General features: G+C 49.6%; 1 protein-coding gene across 1 annotated transcript in view; it reads left to right on the top strand.

Moving 5' to 3' along the window:
• Positions 1-20,271, top strand: part of ABCC1 (ATP binding cassette subfamily C member 1) — a 130,103-nt gene that overhangs the window by 31,432 nt on the left and 78,400 nt on the right. The window contains exons 2-5 of the mRNA XM_044233081.1: positions 8,769-8,945; positions 11,623-11,748; positions 16,139-16,276; positions 17,757-17,882. Coding sequence (XP_044089016.1) covers positions 8,769-8,945; positions 11,623-11,748; positions 16,139-16,276; positions 17,757-17,882 — 567 coding nt within the window. The remainder of the gene's footprint in view (positions 1-8,768; positions 8,946-11,622; positions 11,749-16,138; positions 16,277-17,756; positions 17,883-20,271) is intronic.

A 20,271-nucleotide genomic window follows, 5' to 3' on the forward strand; every position in this document is an offset into this window, starting at 1 on the left:
TGGTCATAGTCGACCTTGAGATGGGAGGCGTCCTGGGTTATCTGGGTGGGTCCAGGTGTCACGGAAGAGGGAGACAGCAGGATTGCAAGTGAGAAGTGTCAGCCTGAGTAGCACTTGGTCTGATGCTCTCGGCTCTGAAGATGGCAGAAGGGGCCATGATCCAAGGAACGTGGACTGCTTCTAGAATCTGGAAGAGGCAAGGGAATGGGTCCTGCCTTAGAGACTCCCAACAGAATGCAGCCCGGCCCACACCTTGATTGTAACCCACTGAGACCCCTTTCAGATTTGTGACCTCTATCACTGTGGGATTCAACAAGTATGTTACCATAAGCCACCAAGGTGGTGATCTGTAACAGCAGCCATAGGCAGTGGGTACAGGGAATGGGTTCTGAACTCGGTGATGATTGGGAGACTCACGCTTTCCTCTTGACCCAGATTTTTCATGGGCACGGGCACAGCTCCAGAAGGCCCTGCTAAGATTCCCATGTTCCCCATCATGAGGAGACAGCACCGGGGGGTGCGGTGGGGACTACTTAGGAGTCAGGCTTCCTAAGTTTGAGTTCTAGCCTCTTCACATACAAGCTGGGTGACCTGTGACACCTTGTCTTCTTTGCTCCCATTTCTTCAAATAGCAAAGCACCATCAAAATAAAACCTCCCTTTTAGGTAGTCATGGGGGTTAAATGAATTAATTCACTTTGAATGCATAGAAATAATGCCTGGCACAGAGCTCACTTAATGCTAAGTGGTATCACTATTAACATTATCAATGTAAGATCATCATCTTTTGTTTATTTATTTGAGAGAGAGAGAGAGAATGAGAGAGAGAGCTAGGATGAGAGCAGAGAGGTCAGCGGGAGAAGGATACTCCCTGCTGAGCAGGGAGCCTGATGTGGGGCTCGATCCCGGGACTCCAGGATCATGACCTGAGCTGAAGGCAGTCACTTAACCAACTGAGCTACCCAGGTGTCCAATGTAAGATCATCATCTTAAGAAGTACAATGGTATAGACTTCGTTTATTTTTATTACTGACAATACTCCTTTATTGAGTGTGCGGGCCCCTGTGTATATGTAATTTTATTTAATCTTTGGAATAGCTGTAGGAGATATGTATTCTCAGCCTTAGAGATGAGGTTCAGAGAGGTTATGTAACTTGACTAAGGTGACAGAGCAAATAGAGAAGAAAACTGGGTCTAGGAGACAAGGGGATAGATAGTCTTTTTGGGAGATGGGGTAGGGTGGTGGGAAAGGAGAATATGAAAAGGGGGGAACATAAGGAAAAAAGTAGGCCCTTAAAAAGTCAGCTGAAGAGGTTGTATGTAATAGTAATATTTATATGGGTTTTTGGTTCCTCTGGGGGAGGAGATGGTAGTAGCCCCATTTTGCTGGTAGGCTGTTTGGGCCCCAGAGAAGATCAGAGATTTTACCCAGAAAATATGCTCCTGGTAATGGTACAAAACCTCAATTCATGCATGTCAAATTCAGAATCAATTTATGTAAAAGTTCACCCAGTGGATCAGAATTTGTATTATTAGAATACTTTATATTGTGAGACACAACTTTGTATTGTGAGAGCAAATGGCATTTTAAACTTGTGTAAACAATTAAGTGAATTTATTGGAGAGGGCCAGTGAGAAGGAGGACTGCAGGTGAAGTTTGATCCAGCAGCACCCCTTTACCCCACCGGCCTCACATGGCACCAAGCACAAGTTTCTTTCATCTCCACCTTTTATAATGTCCATTTCGTTCTCAGCTCTCCACAGAAGTGACACTCCTTCCTCCCACCACCCCTTGCCAACTTTTGGTGCTTCCCTTAGAAATAGCAGAGACACCTGTAAAATCCCACATCCTTACCCTGCCTCACTGGGGACAAGAGAGTAGTTTCTTTGATGTGAGGGTTGATGTGGATCAAGATGTCTTAGTTCCTGGTGCCTCGCTTTCATCATCTGTGAAATGGGCATAGCAGCAGTGCCTCTCCTTGTAAGGATTTAGGCACATGCCTGGTACATCGGCGCTCAGACTGTGCTACTTGTCATTTTTCTGCCCTAAGAGAGAGGGATGTGAGATGACAGTGCTCTGTAGAAATGTTGTGAACTCCTAGAGCTTGTGGGTCAAGCAGCCTTGGAGTTGTGCCCCCCACCGCCATCCTCAAATGTCAGGGCTGAGGTAGGGAGGGCTATCGCATAAAAGGGTGATGACACTTCTCCAATCAAGACATACAAATGACTATCAGACACATGAAAAAATGTTCATCATCCTTCGCCCTCAGGGAGATTCAAATTAAAACCACATTGAAATATCACCTTACACCAGTTAGAATGGCCAAAATTAACAAGACAGGAAACAACATGTGTTGGAGAGGATGTGGAGAAAGGGGAACCCTCTTCCACTGTTGGTGGGAATGCAAGTTGGTGCAGCCTCTTTGGAGAACAGTGTGGAGATTCCTCAAGAAATTAAAAATAGAGCTTCCCTATGACCCTGCAATTGCACTCCTGGGTATTTACCCCAAGGATACAGATGTCGTGAAAAGAAGGGCCACCTGTACCCTAATGTTTATAGCAGCAATGGCCATGGTTGCCAAACTGTGGAAAGAACCAAGATGCCCTTCAACGGACGAATGGATAAGGAAGATGTGGTCCATATACACTATGGAGTATTATGCCTCCATCAGAAAGGATGAGTACCCAACTTTTGTAGCAACATGGACGGGACTGGAAGAGATTATGCTGAGTGAAATAAGTCAAGCAGAGAGAGTCAATTATCGTATGGTTTCACTTATTTGTGGAGCATAACAAATAGCATGGAGGACAAAGGGTGTTAAAAGGAGAAGGAAGTTGGGGAAAATTGGGAGGGGAGGTGAATCACGAGAGACTATAGACTCTGAAAAACAATCTGAGGGGTTTGAAGTGGCAGGGGTGTGGGAGGTTGGGGTACCAGGTGGTGGGTATTATAGAGGGCACGGATTGCATGGAGCACTGGGTGTGGTACAAAAATAATGAATACTGTTTTTCTGAAAATAAATAAATTGGGAAAAAAAAGGGGGGGGTGATGAAGCTGTCTAGATGTCCTGTCCAGAGAAGCCTGGGTTGGGGGAGCCAGCGATGCACTTTTGTATTGAGATTTTCTCAGGCCCGGTTCCCCACGGTGCAGTGACTGGGTTAGCACAGTTTTCTGGACTCGCTTCTCCCGGGGTTGAATTTTGTCACAGGTATTGGGTTAATGGCCGCTCCGTTGGCAGAGTCCAAGAGCTTGATTTCTGGAGCTGCCCAGATCGGAGAGAGAGCTGCTGGAAGGAAGAGCAGGGTAGCCGTCTGCCCCCCAGGGTCGCGAGCAGCGAGTGGCCCTCAGACTCTCCGTGAATTGTCGCCCTTCCTTAAGCCTTCCCCTGGCCTTCCGCATTTGCTGTTTCCTGCCAAAACCCCAAACAGCGGGGTCACACTGCTGCTCTCCAGGGGTGGCCAAGGTGCACAGAGGTTCCTTACAGTCCCAGCTGGTGAGGGACACACTGGAGGCCCCGAGGCTGTTGTCTTCACTCCGGTGACCGTTGTCGGGGCCCTCTTTGGGGGCAGGGAGCATACAGCCGTGAAATTTCATATTCACAAGCGGATTTCCCCTTCTCACGTGCCCCCCTTCTCCCCTCCCCATCTTCCCGGGGCTCCTCCCTCCCGCCTCTCCCTGCGGGTCAGGGCCGGCGTGTGGCTGGGAGCAGGAAGCTGCCTTCTGAAGGGCTGGCGCCAGCCTTCGCTGAGCTGAGCATTTCTCCTTGCCAGGAGTTCCGTGTCCTTAGGTGCTCCCCGGTTTCCTCTTGCTTCCTTCCTAACTCAAGCGTCTCCCTGCTCTCTGAGCCTCCCACGTCTGGGCTGCACTGGTGGCAGTGGCAGGGATTTTGGCGAAATCTTGGCATCTGCTACTCACAGTCACCTCTTGTCTCTAGAGTGTGCCGGTCCTGGGCGATGGCCCCGTCACACAGTATGCCCTTTGCTACTGGCTGTAACCACTCCAGGGTTTTCCTGACCACTTTCCTGGGGAGGAGACTGAGCCTGGAGAAGGGAAGTGACCCGCACAGGTTCGCCTGAGGTCAGGGCCCAATTTCAGTCCGCGTCTGCTTGACCAGGGCCTCTGAGGTCCTAGCCAGGCTCTACCTGGATGGACTGTTTTGTTTTTTTAGATTTTATTTAATTATTTGGTAGAAAGAGAGAGAGAGCAAGCAGAGCAGGGTTAGGAGCAGAGGGAGAAGCAAACTCCCTGCTGAACGGGGAGCCTGATGTGGGGCTCGATCCCAGGACCCCGGGATGGTGACCTGAGCTGAAGGCAGATGGCTAATGACTGACCCACTCAGGTGCCCTGGATTGTTATTTTTTTTTTCAAAGCAAAGTAGGAAATAATGTGGGGGAGGGGAGATGAGGTGAGGTAAGGCATGGCCAGAGCCATTTACTCAGTGACTTCTGGGTACCTGCCAGATGAGGAGGATAGGTGTCAAGAGTAGAGTACACATGGCCCTTGCACTGGGTTCCTTGCATGGTCCTTGTAGGACAGAGGTCGTGGCGAGGAAGAAAAGCATTGCAAAGACTGGGGGACGGGCCTGATGATTTGGGGAGGGGGCAGGAAAGCTTCCTAAAGAAGATACCCAAGTTGGGTTTTGAAGGATGTATAGGAGTTTGTTAGAGTGGAAAGACACTGTAGGGAGAGCATGTAACAGGAGGTATCCCAAAGAAGCATTCATTTGACCAGCAACTAGGGAGTGCCTTGAAGGCAGGAACCACTGCCCTCCACAATCTCCAGTGCTTTGAGCAATCCCTGACCCATGTGTGGTAAATGCTCCTTTGAGTGAATGCCTGAGTTGGCCCACTGGGGAACAGGGTGGGAGAAGTTGTAGGAGAAACAGACAGGGCTCAGATGTGGAAGACCTCAGGATACACAGCAAGGATCACCTTTTGAAGGTGATAGGGAACCATCCGAGGTTGTGTTACCCAAAGGAGAGGGGATAATCTGATCTGTCCCATCTCTTAACACAAATACTTAAATCTGTGACTTTTCCTCTGAGCACGAAAAAAATCTTACTGCTTTTAAACATATGGAAAGCTCTCCCATTTCCCTCATGATAAAGGGAAAAGGAATTTAAGCTACAGTGAGCTGTTTTCCACTACCACGTCTGTAGAGATCAAAAAGCTTGTAAAACATGGTGTTCTGGAAGGAGTCATCCTTGTACCTTGTTTGGTGGAGTATGAACTGATAACCCCCGTGGAGGGCAGTGTTAATCTCAGTTTTAGATGTATGCACCTTTTGTACCAGCCGGTTCACTTCTAGAAAGTCATCTTTTAACTGTGTTTGCCTGTGTGTGAAATGAGGCATTTCCCCGGTTATTAGTTCATTGCTGCGTGGTTCCTCTGTTAGAACAACCCAGTGCCCTTGTCAGCAGGAGGCTGGTCAGATAAAGTCAGGTCCATCAAAAAGTGAATACCAAGTACCTGAAATAAAGAAAATACCAAGTACCTGAAATAAAGAATGAGGAAACCCTTCCTTTGTGGTGTGGGGTGACCTTTAAGACCTGTTATTAAGAGAAAAAAGCTGAGTGCCTGGCTGGCTCAGTTGAAAGAGCGAGAGACTCTTGATCTTAGGGCTGTGAGTTCGGCGCCCCCAATCTGGTGTAGAGATTATGTAAATAAATAAACAAAGAAAAAAAGCAAAACGAGAAAAAGCAAGGTGTAGAACAGTGTGAGGAGTATGCTTCCTTCCATTTGAGAACAGAAAATAGGTATTTTTGTTAAAATATATACACATAAATTATTTTCTAGAAGGACACATGAGAAACCAGTAATGGGTGCTGCTAGAGACAGGGCCCTGGGGGGTTAGGGCCTGGGATGGGAAGATGGCTTGTCCCTTTTACCTTTGTTTGAAAGAAAATACCATTAAGGTCTCAAGAATAAAACAGCTGTTACTGAAAAAATCGGTTTCTAATACTGTGGTTTAAAAAAAAAAAAAAAGCAACGTACAGCACAGACTATGTATTATACTTTTTGGGAAAACAAAATTGATACACTTTATCTGGATGATATTTGGAAGAGTGCACAAGATGTTAACAGTAGTTTTGCCTATGGGGATGGGATGCGGGGCTGAAAATTCAGAGGGAGACTTATTTTTTGCCGTATGTGTGCCATTTTGTGTAGTTTGAAAAAATTTTAACACATAAAATGTGTGACCTGTTAAAGGTAAATTAATAGAAACATGGATGTATGAGTGCTTGGGGGGTCGGGTACGTGGGTGGGTAGATGGATGGATTATTTTGTCCAGAGGTGGATAGATGGATGGGTGAGTTGGTGCATGGGTAGGTAGATGGATGGGTGAGTTGGTTCATAGATGGGTAGATCTTGGGTGGGTAGATGCATGCGTGGGAAGAGGTGGGTGGATAGATAGATGGGTAGATGGATGGATGAGTTGGTGCGTGGGTCGGTAGACAGATGGGTTGGTGCATGGGTGGGTAGATGGATGGGTTGGTGCGTGGGTGGGTAGGAGGATGGATGGGTTGGTGTGTTGGTTGGTAGATGGATGGATTGGTGCGTGGGTGGGTAGGTGGATGGATGGGTTGGTGTGTGGGCTGGTAGATGGATGGGTTGGTGCGTGGGCCTGTAGATGGATGGTTGGTGCGTGGGCTGGTAGATGGATGGGTTGGTGCGTGGGTGGGTAGATGGATGGGTTGGTGGATGGGTTGGTAGATGGATGGGTTGGTGCATGGGTGGGTAGATAGATGGGTTGATGCGTGGATGGATAGGTGGATGGATGGGTTGGTGCATGGGTTGGTAGATGGATGGGTTGGTGTGTGGGTGGGTAGGTGGGTGGATGAGTTGATGCATGGATGGGTAGATACATGAGTGGTGCGTGGGTGGGTAGATACACAGATGCATAGATGCATGGGAAGAGAGTGGGTGGTAGATAGATGTGTAGGTGAATGGATGGGTGGGTGGGCGGGAAGATACATGTCTATGGATGTCCAGAGAAGTGAGATAACTTTGGCTGTCGTCAGGGAGGACTGAATGGGGCCAGGAGGTCTGGAAACAGGGAATGGTTAGGAAATTATTGTCATAGTCCAGGCAAGGAATGATTGGGGCAAGCATCAGGTTATAGAAATGTGTCACACACGAACCAAACTTCTGGTATACATAACTGCATGTATTAAGGCCCAGCATTGTTTTTACTAGAAGGGCAAATTCCTTTGGAATGAGATTTTTCTGGCAGCTGCTCAGAAACGGTTCTGTATATAATAACCACCAACAGTTTAATCCCCTTTTCCGCCATCACCTTAAGAATTAGAAGTGATGCGGAATCGGTTAAAATAATCACTCTTTGGTATAAATCTTAAACTTAAACTTTTATTCACAAGACTGTCTTCCAAATGCCCAAATCCACAGAGGCATGACCTTTGTCCTTTTTTAGGGTTTCTTTGTGTCTAGAAGTTTCCCAGATAATCCCTCTGTGTGCGTTGACCTTTTAAAGTTTATTTTTCAATGATTTCTTGTTCTTGGTTCTGGAGAAATAACTGTTTATATCACAGAATAATTACACCTCCGAAGAACCAGTTTGGGTACCCGGTAAAGACCCACTTGCTCACTCACTCTTTTTTAAAGTCAGATCCTTTTTTGTTTGTTTGTTTGTTTTTTGTTTTTAAAGATTTTATTTATTTATTTGACAGATCATAAGTAGGCAGAGAGGCAGGCAGAGATAGAGGAGGAAGCAGGCTCCCTGCTGAGCAGAGAGCCCAACTTGGGGCTTGATCCCAGGACCCTGGGAGCATGACCTGAGCTGAAGGCAGAGGCTTTAACCCACTGAGCCACCCAAGCGCCCAAAGTCAGATCCTTTCTTTTCTAACCATCTTAATAACCGTTTTGAAGTGTACCCTCCAAGAGTGTTAAGTATATTTACATGGTTGTGCGTAACTAGGTCTCTGTTCTGAGAAGCTCAGAGCTTGTGTCTTTATCAGATTATCAGATGTGTTTTTTAAGTGAAATGATCTTTTTTTTTCCGTTACCTTTTCTTCAGCAGTCTTGAATGTGGCTTGAACGCTTAATATAACACCATAAGGTTCTGGGTTCCTTGGAGTTCCTTGGTGGTCTCACTTACTGATCGTGGCGAGGCTGCAGGGACCAGACATAGCTGGAGTTTTCTGGAGGGCTTACTGTCCCGTGGTGGGGAGAAAATGCTAGGAGGGAGGTAGGGGGCCTGGAGCACACGGGGCCTGTCCTGAGATGGGCTGTTCCCCAGCTCTTGCTGATGGTTGTGAGGTGGGAACTTGGGCCTGGTGCTGTCAGATTTTTCTGATTTTCTTTTAAAGATTTTATTTATTTATTTGTCAGAGAGAGAGGGCAATCAGGCGGAGGGGCAGGCAGAGGGAGAAGCAGGCTTCCCACTGAGCAGGGAGCCCCATGCGGGACTCCATCCCAGGATTCTGGGATCGTGACCTGAGCCAAAGGTAGATGCATAACTGACTGAGCCATGCAGGCCCCCCGGCTCCCTCTTTTGTATGATGCTGGAACTTGCCCCAGTTCCCTGGACCTGTGTATTCTCTGAGACAATACCTGCCATATGCCTTATTTTTGTTTCACAGTCTTTCTGACAGCTGATCTCTCCAGTTTGCATGTTCTTCCTAAGAGACCCTCGGGTGTAGGGTCTTGTCTATTTTCTTAAACCCCATTGTATCATGGTTTTGATATCCACATGGACGCCTGTCCCTCCTCAGTGCCGCCTGTTGACCCTGAACCTGTTTCTGTCCTCAGGCATGGGATGTCACGTGGAACACCAGCAGCCCCGACTTCACCAAGTGCTTTCAGAACACGTTCCTCGTGTGGGTGCCTTGCTCCTACCTCTGGGTCTGCTTCCCCTTCTACTTCCTCTTTCTCTCACGCCATGACCGGGGCTACATTCAGATGACCTATCTCAACAAAACCAAAACTGTAAGTCACTTGGGGTTTCATTGTGGTTGGGGAGGCGGGGTGTGCTTGAGTTGGTGAAGACTGACGTAGTTCTACTTAACCACGTTCCTTTTTCTAGAAGACAGACTTTTGATGGGGTGGGTAAAGGCCGAGGCTCTGGGTTCAGACATGGGTGCAGACGCGGGCTCTGCCTCTTGCTAGCTCTATGACCTTGAGCACGTGTTCTGACTTCCCTGAGCCCCTCCTTCCCCATCGTTACAGTGAGCATGAGAGGCTTGACCTCGAGATTACCAGGAAATAATCGGGAGGTCTTCCTATCTGAGCTGAGGGTTTCTTTTTTTTTTTTTTTTTTTAAATTTTATTTATTTATTTGACAGACAGACATCACAAGTAGGCAGAGAGGCAGGCAGAGAGAGAGAGAGAGAGAGGGAAGCAGGCTCCCTGCTGAGCAGAGAGCCCGATGCGGGGCTTGATCCCAGGACCCTGAGATCATGACCCGAGCTGAAGGCAGAGGCTTTAACCCACTGAGCCACCCAGGCGCCCGAGGGTTTCTTTTTTATTTCCAAAACAAAAACAAAAATGGTTTACCTTGAAACGATTTCAAACTTCTGGAAAGAGTGTCAAGGAAGATCCCAGGAACTCCCCCCACCAGCCCTGAATACCCATTATTCACAGTCACCAAATTCTAACATTTTGCCACACTTATTTGCGATCGACTCTTCTTCTCTCCGTACACATGTATGATTTATTTTTTCTGAATCATTTGAGAACCGGTAGCATCTGTGCTATCTTTACTCGGTTTTTCCAGCTTGTCTTTTCTCAAAACAGGGACATTCTCTTACATCATGGCAGTACAGTTAACTAAATTCAGGCAATTTAACATGGACACAATACTTTTAAAAAAAAAAAATCTGTCCGTATTTTGCAATTTTGTCCCTCGTTCCAATCCTGTCCTTAATTAGTACGGCTCCCCCAAGCCCATTCAAGACCCAGTCTAGATTCTTGCAGTGTTTTTGTTATTTATTTTTTTAAGATTTTATTTATTTATTAGAGAGAGAGCAAGAGGGAGAGAGAATCTGAAGCAGACTTCACACTGAGCGCAGAGCCCAGCATGGGGCTCAGTCTCTCCACCCTGAGATCATGACCTGAGCCGAAACCAAGAGTTGGACACTTAACAGACAGAGCCACGCAGGCGCCCCTCATGTGGCGCTTTTAGTCATGGCGTCTCTTGGGTTTTTCTTTAATCTGGAAGAACACCTCACCTTCCTTTGACACTGACCTATTGAAAGAGCCTGGGCCAGTTCTAGACTGAGTTCCTCAGCTCGAGTCTGCGTGATGTGTCCTCAGGACATGGGTCACGCCATGTCCAGCTGGAAAACATCGGAAGCGGGGTTGTGTCTCTCGGGGGTATTACAGCTGGGGGCTGTGGTGGTCATCCACTCCAGATTGAGGGGGTTCATTTTGATCGCTGGTCAGAATGTTGCCTGGTTTCTCCAGTTGTACAGGGACCGTGTCTCCCCTTCGAGAATATGCGTTCTCCAGGAAGACGTGTGGAGGGCAGTCCCGTGTCATGTTCCTCATTCCGCTTTTTCTTCTCCACTTAGCATGTATCTCACTTCATTTGTACAGCCACGTTTCCCAAGACTTAGTTCCCCCCAAAGAGGAAAACTTGAATGTGTTTTTACTGAAGCTGCCCCTTTGCCTACAGTACCCCCATCCAAACGTGTCTCATTCATACCACACAAAATGCTAATAATTTCTCTATGGTGTCTAGATCTAATGTCTTCCTCTCAGACCTTTGGGAGCACTTTGTACTTTTTTGGCAGAGCAACATCTCCCTTTAAAAATGTAGAACAGATTTTACAAAGAAACCAACAAAAAGCTTTACTCAGAAAGCCTCCAGTAACTTCTCACCATGGGGAATAAAATCCTTACCATGGCCCAGGCTGATCTGGCCCCAGGCTCCTCCCCAGCCATCTCCCACACTCAGCGCTCATTCCACAGCAGCCATAAATCTGTCACACATGTTCTCTACCTCAGGGCCTTTGCACTTGTTGATCCTCAGAACTGATTTGTTCTTGCCCTCAAATATCCACATTTGGCTCCTTAGCTGTATGTCACCCGATTGCATAGGGCCCTCCCTGACCACCCCGTGTTACCTGTTGTCTTTCTTCTCCTGTTACTTATCACCCTCTGGTATCGTATTATATATTTTTCAGTTTTTTTCTTGCCCATTTTTTCCCCATTAGAATTTCTGCTCCATGAAGGCAGGGACCTTTGTCAATCTTGTTCATTGTTGTATCCTTCGCACTTTGGAAACAAGGTGGCCCACAGTGGGTAGTGACTGTTGTGGAATGAGTGCTTGTAGTGTGAGGTGCCTTAGGCAGGTGTGCGGGGTGGCAGATGGAGGTAAGCTGTAGACTGGGCTCTTGAATTTTCCGGGGATGGGAAGAACAGCGACCAAATAGTCACACCCTAGGTGCGAGAGGCCATCATACACTAGTTATAGACTTGCGTGTGATGACCCAGAGGGTGGCTCCCCCTGCCTAGGACTTGTCCATGCTCCAGAGTCCGTGTGCTGTATTTAAGGACCGCAGCTGATAGTTTAGAGGTTGGCTCAAGGCTGAGCTTTTTGCAGGGGGGCTGGGGAAAGTTCCAGTGTCTTCTGTTGTAAGACATATGTATCCTTCTCTTCCAGGCCTTGGGATTTTTGCTGTGGATCGTCTGCTGGGCAGACCTCTTCTACTCTTTCTGGGAAAGAAGTTGGGGCAAATTCCTGGCCCCAGTGTTTCTGGTCAGCCCAACCCTCTTGGGCATCACTATGGTAAGTCGGGCTAGCTATCTACCAGGCACTGTGCAGGCCAAAACTAGCAGCTAGAGTGTAGAAATTAGAAGATCTCACAATAAAAATCCAAAAATCTGATTTCTCTTGAAAAAGCCAAAGGTGGCAACACCAGCCCACCAGCCCATAGTTTTCTGGGGCAACAGTTAGCCAGAGCTGAGAGACAGTATAGCCTTGAAGGGGGCTATGTGCTGTGCACTTGGCCCCAGTCCTCACTGTGCCCTGTTGCCTTCCTTGCCCCTGGGGCTGAAAGGTGGCTGCCATCTTTGGTTGTGCCTGCTGTGTTCTATTCTCGTACTGCCTACGTTGGCTGTTTATGTTAATTGTGTGGGACCTAATGGCCCCTTGAATTTTCAGCTTCTGGCTTACAGGGTGGGATGCCAAGCCAAATAAGAAACTACCCTGCCCCATTATTTCATGGGAAACACAGCCAGAGTAACTGCTTTCTTATAAGCTGACACATTTTAAGTCCTTATTATGTGCCTGGCACCATTTTTGGTGGTTTACATTTCCTGAAATTAGAAATTAGAATTCATCTGTTCTTAGAACAGTCTTGTCCCCCTTTGGCAGGGGAGGAGACAAAAGCTCCTACAGAGACGTTAAATGTCCTCAAGGTCACACAGCTGAGCAGGGGGCAGTCCCTGTAGAGGCCCTCGTGCCACAGTGATGTCCTCTGAATTCACGGCCCTTCCTGCTTATGGACCCCATACCTGGGTCCTCGGAGGCGCCTGGAAGGTTCTTGTCGAGCCCAGGCCTTGTGAGTTTGAGAATGAGGAGGGAAGCGAGTTCGGGGCAGGATGTTTTGAGCTGGGAGAGTAGTGCATCCAAGGAAGGGCTAGAGGCTGGGGCTGAAGGAGTGGCCCTCGGTGAAGCAGGAATGTGGACTGGGGCTTCAGGGTGTGGACAGCAGAGCTGATGGAGAGGGGAAGGGAGAGGTGCGCTGGAGCCAGATTGTGGAGGGCCGTGCATCTTTTCATTTTTATTTATTTTGAAGGTTTTATTTGGGAGAGAGGAGAACACCAGTAAGGGGAGCGGCAGGCAGGGGGAGAAGCAGGCTCTCCGCTGAGCAGGGAGCCCAATACAGGGGATTCGCTCCTAGGACCCCGGGATCATGACCTGAGCTGAAGGCAGATGCTTAACCGACTGAGCCCTCCCCAGGCGCCCTGTGGATGGTGAATCTTTCTTGCACTCGTTAACAGTCTTGATCCCTTTACATATTAACTCACGTAGGGATTTTTGCTCATTATTCCTGCGTTCATAGATAAGCACGTTGAGGCACAGAGAAGTGAAGGAACTGACCCAAGGTCACACAACCAGTTTGTGGTAGAACCGGGTTCACACCCCAGTGCCTCCTCCACTGTTGATGGGGTTCTTTGCCAATACCTGGCACTCCCCGTGGGCTTTGTTCACCTCTGTGTCCCCATAGCCGGGCACCATGCCTAGCGTGCCATAAGCACTTCATAAATATGTCAAGGGTGTTAGGAAACGGAGAGCTTGGCTTTCCTGGCCTGAACGTTTGGGCAAGAAGGTGTAAAGGTAAACTAGTTTTCGCTGGAGTGGCTCATACTCCCCAGTTTTTCCTGTTCCTGGTCTTCTGATTCTTTGTTGACGAGTATGTCTGTGATGCTGGGTTCACAGATGTGATGGGCTGAGGGTCACCGGGCTTTATGCTGTTTGAGGCTCTGAGCTGGCTAAGAGGTGACCTGGGCTGTGAGATCCTCAGAGTCTCTCCTTCCCTGTGAGCTCCATGACAGGGTAAAGGAACAGCCCTGCTGTTCATGCTACAGTGAGAGTCTGTCTACATCCCTGGGGGCAGGAGTATGGAATGAGAGCAGTCCACAGATATATTTGTATTTTTACAAATATATTGTATTTTTACAAATATATATACTTTTACTGTATGCCAGGAATTGGAGTTATGACAGACACAGTCCCTGTCCTCGTGGAGCCTATGCCCGGTTGTGCAAACAGATACTCAACGAATGATTCTCCCCAAAGGCACAAAGTGTTTGCTCTTGTGCAGAGTGTCATAGGGGTGAAGTTTGGCGAATGTGTTTGGTCTGGGGGCTAGGGAAGATGGGTTGATGGAGCCGAGGCTGACCGGTGAGCAAGATGTTAAAAAGTTGAAGAGGCTGGGGGCAGAGGACTGTCCAGTTGGTGAGAAAAGCATGTGCAAAAGTCCTGGGGTCAGAGAAATTGAAGGGGTTGGCTTGTGTGGCTGCAGGAGAGGGATTAAGGAGAAGCGGGGAGTGGGGATGTCAAGGGCAGAGGGCTTGACCCCGCAGGACCTGGAGCTTCAGGGTGAGTGGGTTTTGTTTTGTTTTGCATTCCCAAACTTGGGTTCTAAAGCTTTTTTTGTGCCATGGGCCCTTTTCTTCTTTGCCAGTCAGGTCTGAGGATTATGTTCCTCACATAAATACAAAGGCTCACAAGGAGACGAATCACACACACACATCATATGTGAAGATTTTGTGATTACGTCTGTGTTTTTACTTGAGGCATAATTTAAATATAGTAAAATTCACTTTTTTAACAAAATGAAAGTTCATGAGTTGTGATAAACCCACATTGTCATGTAACTACCAGCTCCTTGGTTGGTTGAGATCTAGGACAGCCCCATCGCCCTAAAAAAGTTCCCTCGGGCTTGCCCCTGCTTTGTGGTCAGCCCCTCCCTCCTCACCCCTGTCCCCTGGCAACTACGGGTGTGTTTTCTGCCCCATCACTTTGCCTTTTCCAGAATGTCATGTGAACGCACCGTGCTGGCTGGGGGCTGTGTGTGGCTGACTTCTCAGACCGGCAGTTCAGCCGCCTTGCGAGTGTCCAAGTTTTTGAGTTGCTCCGTGTGTTTGATGGTGTGGTTTTGCCCCACGTCGTTTTTTCCATCGTCCAGTTGCAGGGCCCTGGGTTTGGGAAACGAACTGTACTTAAACACAGTTAGCAAAAGATTAAAAAACAAAGTAAAAATATACGTACATTTTGTATGAAGACCTACGAGGGGGTAGGCTGCCCCTGTAATTTTCAAGTCATGATGATCGCATGCGATCGTGGGAGAGAGCTTCAGCTACGTGTTTGCAGGCACGATTTCTAGTGACAGAGCCCCAGGTCCTGCTCGTGTCGTGCGGCGTGTTGCTTCCACTCAGTGACCGGCCGTGCTGATTTGCGGGAACGTGAAGATGTGATTGTTTTTCCATCCAAGTTCATGGACCTCTGGGTTCTAGCTGCAGCCTGTCCTTGGACCCCACGTTAAAACCTCCAGTCCTAAAGGGAGATGTTTGGAGCAAGGGTGTGGCATGCCTGGTTCTGTGCTTTGAAAAGCTGAGTGTGGCCTCTGAGTGGAGAGTGGATTGGATTGTTGGGGCTGCGGAGGGGGGGTGCCCATAGGGTCACCCAGCACGAGGGGAGGGGGCTGGGGCCAGGGGGAGCAGTGGGTGAACTGAGGACCAGCCCTGGTGGCAGAGCCAGTGTGAGTTGCTGATGGATTAAATGTGGCGAGGGAGGGAGATGGGGGGCCCCCCAGGGAGGATGAATGAGGACAGACAGACGGATGTGCTTCTGGGGAGTAAAGGCAGGTATCATGGGTGACCTTTAGCTCCTCAGAAGCCTGGCTCATGACCGGCTTGGGGGATGGGCCTCGGGAGGCCAGCTCTGCTTCTCGAGGGAAGGACTGTGGCCTTTCTCCTTCTTTTGAGAAAAAGCGGTCTTACCGCTTATGTTCTCTCCCTGATCGTTAAGTCATCTAAGACATGGGGTAATAGCCTCAGGTATCAGGAATGAAATAAACCCCCAGCCTCCCCTGCCCACCGTCATTCTAACCAAGTCCCCTGCAGATGAGATGTATAGGTGGAGGCAGGTGATGAAACCTTCATCCCTTTAGGAAGGAGTGCAGTCCTCACTGTTCCCCAAGGGAGGAGAATTAGTCTGTCAGGACTGGGACTTCAACATAAGTCTGTCCACCTGTAAAGCAAGGGTCGGCCCACTGCCTGTTTTTTAAATAAAGTTTTATGGGCACTCAGCAGTGCCCATTCATTCCGGAAAAAGTGTACCTCTCTCTTGTAAACTGAGCTGCTCCCCACCTTCGCCGTCCTATCCTGGATCTACACACGGTGTCCCGAGATTCCCGCCGCTGTCACATGAGGGGCTGTGGTCCTTTCTCTCTTGCAGGTGAGGCAGCGGAGGCTCCGAGGACATCAGTGGCATGCAGGGTCCCCAGCAAGGCGAGAGCACGGCTGGTACCGGAGTCGGGTCCTCGCCGGGCTGCTTTTTGGCACCACTGAGCTGAGGGCAGCCGTACTCCAGGACTGCCGTCTGCCGGGACGGTGGGGTCCTGACCCCTGGTCTTCTGACAACTCCCTTGTATGCTTCTCTCTTGCAGCTGCTTGCTACCTTTTTAATTCAACTCGAGAGAAGGAAAGGAGTCCAGTCTTCGGGGATCATGCTCACTTTCTGGGTTGTAGCCCTACTGTGTGCCCTTGCCATCTTCAGATCCAAAATCATGGCTGCCTTAAAAGAGGTAAGTGGTTGGGGCACCTGGGTGGCTCAGTGGGTTAAAGCCTCTGCCTTCGGCTCAGGTCATGATCCCAGGGTCCTGGGATCGAGCCCCACTTCAGGCTCTCTGCTCAGCGGGGAGCCTGCTTCCTGCTTCCCTTCCTCTCTCTCTGGGCTTGCCTCTCTGCCTACTTGTGATCTCTCTCTGTCAAATAAATAAAATCTTTAAAAAAAAAAAAAAAAAGGTAAGTGGTGGCCTTATTCCATATCTTCCCACAGAAGGCCCCTTGGAAGAGATGTTTGCTCCTTCCAGCTTAGGCAGAAATCACATGTTGCCATGGGAACCAGAGGATGGATGCTACCTGGGCCCAGCTTCTTTACCAGGGATTTCCCCAGCTCATCCTGCCTTTGTTCTAGAACTTTCTTTCCTTAGGGCCCTACTTACCTGTGTAGCTTCAGGGGCCCGTGTGGGTTCTCCAGGGGTGGGAGCCACAGACAGATGCTCACCACCCTCTGAGCCTCTGTCCTCAGTAAACCGCAGGGCAGGTTGCCTCTAGATGCCGTTAGCCTGGAACGGAGCTCAGTGCGGAGTGGTATTTGCAGAGCGGCTGCCCCCTTGTCCCCCGTGGGGCCCAGTACCTGTCCCCGTGTTACCTGTTGCCATCAGCTAACACTCTGGCTAAGAAGCGGTTCTAGTTGGCTGTCATACGCCGCTCCTGGGAAGCCAGAAGGGCGTGCTTTATCAGCTGCTACCCTGCTGTCCTCCGCCACCTTCAAGCTCCTTGGCCACTGAACGTTGATTAAGCACCTGCAGTGTTCGGGACAGACCATCTTTAGCGCTGAGGGCAGCTGACATTTCTTGAGGGCATGTTTCCAAGGTGCCAGGCAGGGACTAAGTTTTTTTTTTTTTTTTTTTTTTTTCCATGTGTAATCCTATTAACTGCTCAGAATTACTCCTACGGGGTTTCTGAGCCTCAGCACTTATTGACATTTTGGGCTGGAGATGTCTTTGTTGTGAGGGGCTCTCCTGACCTTCGTAGGCTCTTTGGGGTGGGGTGGGGTGGCATCCCTGGCCTCCACCCACTGGGTGCCAGGAGCAGCCCCCAAGTCCACGGTGAGCAAGAGTGTCCCCGGCAACTACCAGGTGTTCCCTGGGAGGTGACTCCCCCCTCCTCCCAACTCCAATTGAGAACTGCCCATCCGTTTTTTAGAAATCAAAGTGCAGAAAGGTTGAGAGAGTTGGTAGCATCTGGGGGCCCGTACAAGGAGACTCAGGCCCTGACTGTGGGCTTGCTTCACTCCCAACTCCGGAACCTCTTTTCAGCACGTTGGCCGCCCTCACCGGGCATCGGGGACCGCACCATGGTGTAACCGCTTCTCTCTTGCTGGGGGATGTGGCTCAGGGCAGGAGACCTTGTTCCTGGGTCTGCAGCCCCCTGCCCCGGCCTCTGCAGGCTGCTTCCAGAAAGTGATCTTCTCTTCCTCCTCCCTCGACTCACGTTTAGGATGCTGAAATCGACGTGTTTCGCGATGTCACTTTCTACATTTACTTTTCCCTCGTGCTGATGCAGCTCATGCTGTCCTGCTTCTCGGACCGACCACCGCTGTTCTCGGAAACCATCCACGACCCCGTAAGTGTGGTCAGAGACGTGTGTGTGTGTGTGTGTGCGTGTGAGAAAAATACTGCCCCGCGCCAGCTCATGTGGATTAGCTCTCTGTTCCGTGCCAGCGTTGTCTGTCTGGGATCTCATTTCATCTTCCCCAAAGGCCCAGAGAGAGGGTGTATCATCGTCCCACTCTACAGATGGAAAAACAGAGGCCTAGCTGTGTCTAGGGGCACTTAATGATTCATAATTAAATAATTCATAATTGTCTATTCATAATAACAATTCATAATAATTCCTGATCAGTTATCTGATTCATAACTGTAAATAGCTGTGTCTTGCAGGCTGGTAGGTTTTCTCATTTGATTTCCATAGTGACTTGAGAACATGTGAGCAAACATTTAAGAGCTGGAAAATTTCCCAGAAATTCTAACTGGGCAGTTATTCTAGAAAAATGAGGAGTTCTGGCAGTATTAGGACCACTGTCCCCCACAGCAGCAGTTGACCTCAGCTGGGAGACGTGTAGCCCTACCTTACCGCAGTCCCCACCACTCCCTTTTGCCTTATATAGTCTTGCTTCCTTTTATGGTCTGTGCCTGGCCCTTGAGGGGGTTTGAATTGGTCTGTCCTGTCCGTTTGAGGCACAGGGAAATCCGTTACGTACCTATGGATACGAGCGGGATAATGGCGGTAGGGCCAGTCTTCCTGCTGGTAGAATAAAAGGGAACGTAGTCCTTGACTGCTCCTACCTCTGTTCTTGCTCTCTGTTTCCCTCTTTTCTTTCCTCTCCATCCAGTGCCCCGTGCCAGGCTGGGCGCAGGGCTGTGGCAGTGAGTAAAGCAGTTCTTGCCCACCTGAGGTCTGTGTTGTCATGGGGGTGAGTTAGGGGATGGTGGACAAGGAGTAACCCAGGAGCCAAGTATTGTCGGTCAGGTGGCAGTAAATCCTAAGAAGGAGAAGAAAGCATGGAAAGGAAATGGGTATGTTGTTTGAAGGTCATGGGCAGTTTTGATGTGAGAGGAGCCATCAAGGGAGGCCTCCCTCATGAAACCTCTCTGGAGCGAGGGCGTGAGCTGAGCACATACCCAGAGGAAGAGTGGTCCAGGCAGAGGGGTGGCAAGTGCACAGGCCCTGGGGCAGGAGCTGCTGTGAAATGTCAAGGGAGCAGCAGGAAAGGCCAGTGTGGCTGGAGCAGCGAGAGGCCAGACACAGCTAAGACAAGGCATCCCACAGGTGGGGACAGTGGCCTGTAGTCACATGAGCCATTGGATTTTGTTCTGAGTGGGAGGGGAGACTTTGGAGCATTTATTTGATGCTTTGTTCGTGGTTAGTCAACTGTTAACTGGGCAAATTGCAGCCAGAGCAGTTTTCAGCTGCTGTGGCTCCGCTGGGCTTGGCCTGCACCTCAGCAAGGGGCTGAGGATGCCTTCGTGGGTGATGGATGCACCGGTGGGGAGTCTGCTCGGAGGAGGTTGACCCTTGCCACCGTGTTTGTTAGAAACCCATGTCCCGGTGTGTGTTCCGAGAGGCCCCATTCTTGGACTTCCCTGATTGAGGAGGAACGGTACTGGAGAAATGTGCAGAGTGTGTGTGCGTGTGTGTGTGTGTGTGTGTGTGCGCGCGCGCATGTTGGTGTGTGTGCATGTGACACATGTGTGTTGGTCTGCATGAAAATATGTGGGTGCATGTGTGTGTGCATGTGTTCTTGTGCGTGTGTATAAAGTTATTGAGGGCAGCACCCATGCCTGGGACACCCACTGGATCCCTGCTCATGCCTGGCACAAAGGAGGGGCTCAGAGGGCTATGGCTGTCAGGTCTCCTGGGCCAAGTGTTCATGTGTGTGGGTGTGGATGTTTGGCCATGGCGTGTCCCCGTCAGGAAACTTTGATTAAATGTCAGGCCGTGCTGTGGAGCTGGTGAGCACAGAGACCAAGTCATACCCGCCTGAGTGGCCACAGACCCCGCTCTGCTCGGAGGGCAAACTGAGCCCGGGAAAAGCTGGCAGGGCGACCCGAACCTCACCTGGGCTCCCAGACTCCCTGTAACACCTGAGATTCTGCCTTCCGGAAGGGACTGTCTCACATGCTCTGGGCAGGGGGAAGGAATTTATGATTTCCGGTTCCCCCTGGGGATTTGGATAAAGCTTCTTTCGCTTCTTTTCCTGGGTGCTCACAGAGCTGGCTTCCTCCTCCTGTTGTACTGTCTGTGTTCCCGGCAGCCAGGGTCACTCTGCCACACCAGGGCAGCTGGAGGCTGAGCTGCAGGGGGCTGGGACACCCCGACTCTTGTCCCCTGCCATTCTTTTTTTTTATTATTAGGAATGGAAGTTAGAGAAGATGATTGGGACTGTTAGGCCCTACCATACACCCTGAGTCTGAGGGGGGAAGCGACAGGTGTCATGGAAGAGGAGCCTCTG

This window comes from Neovison vison, chromosome 14, assembly GCF_020171115.1.
Source record: "Neovison vison isolate M4711 chromosome 14, ASM_NN_V1, whole genome shotgun sequence".
NCBI classification, from domain to species: domain Eukaryota; kingdom Metazoa; phylum Chordata; class Mammalia; order Carnivora; family Mustelidae; genus Neogale; species Neogale vison.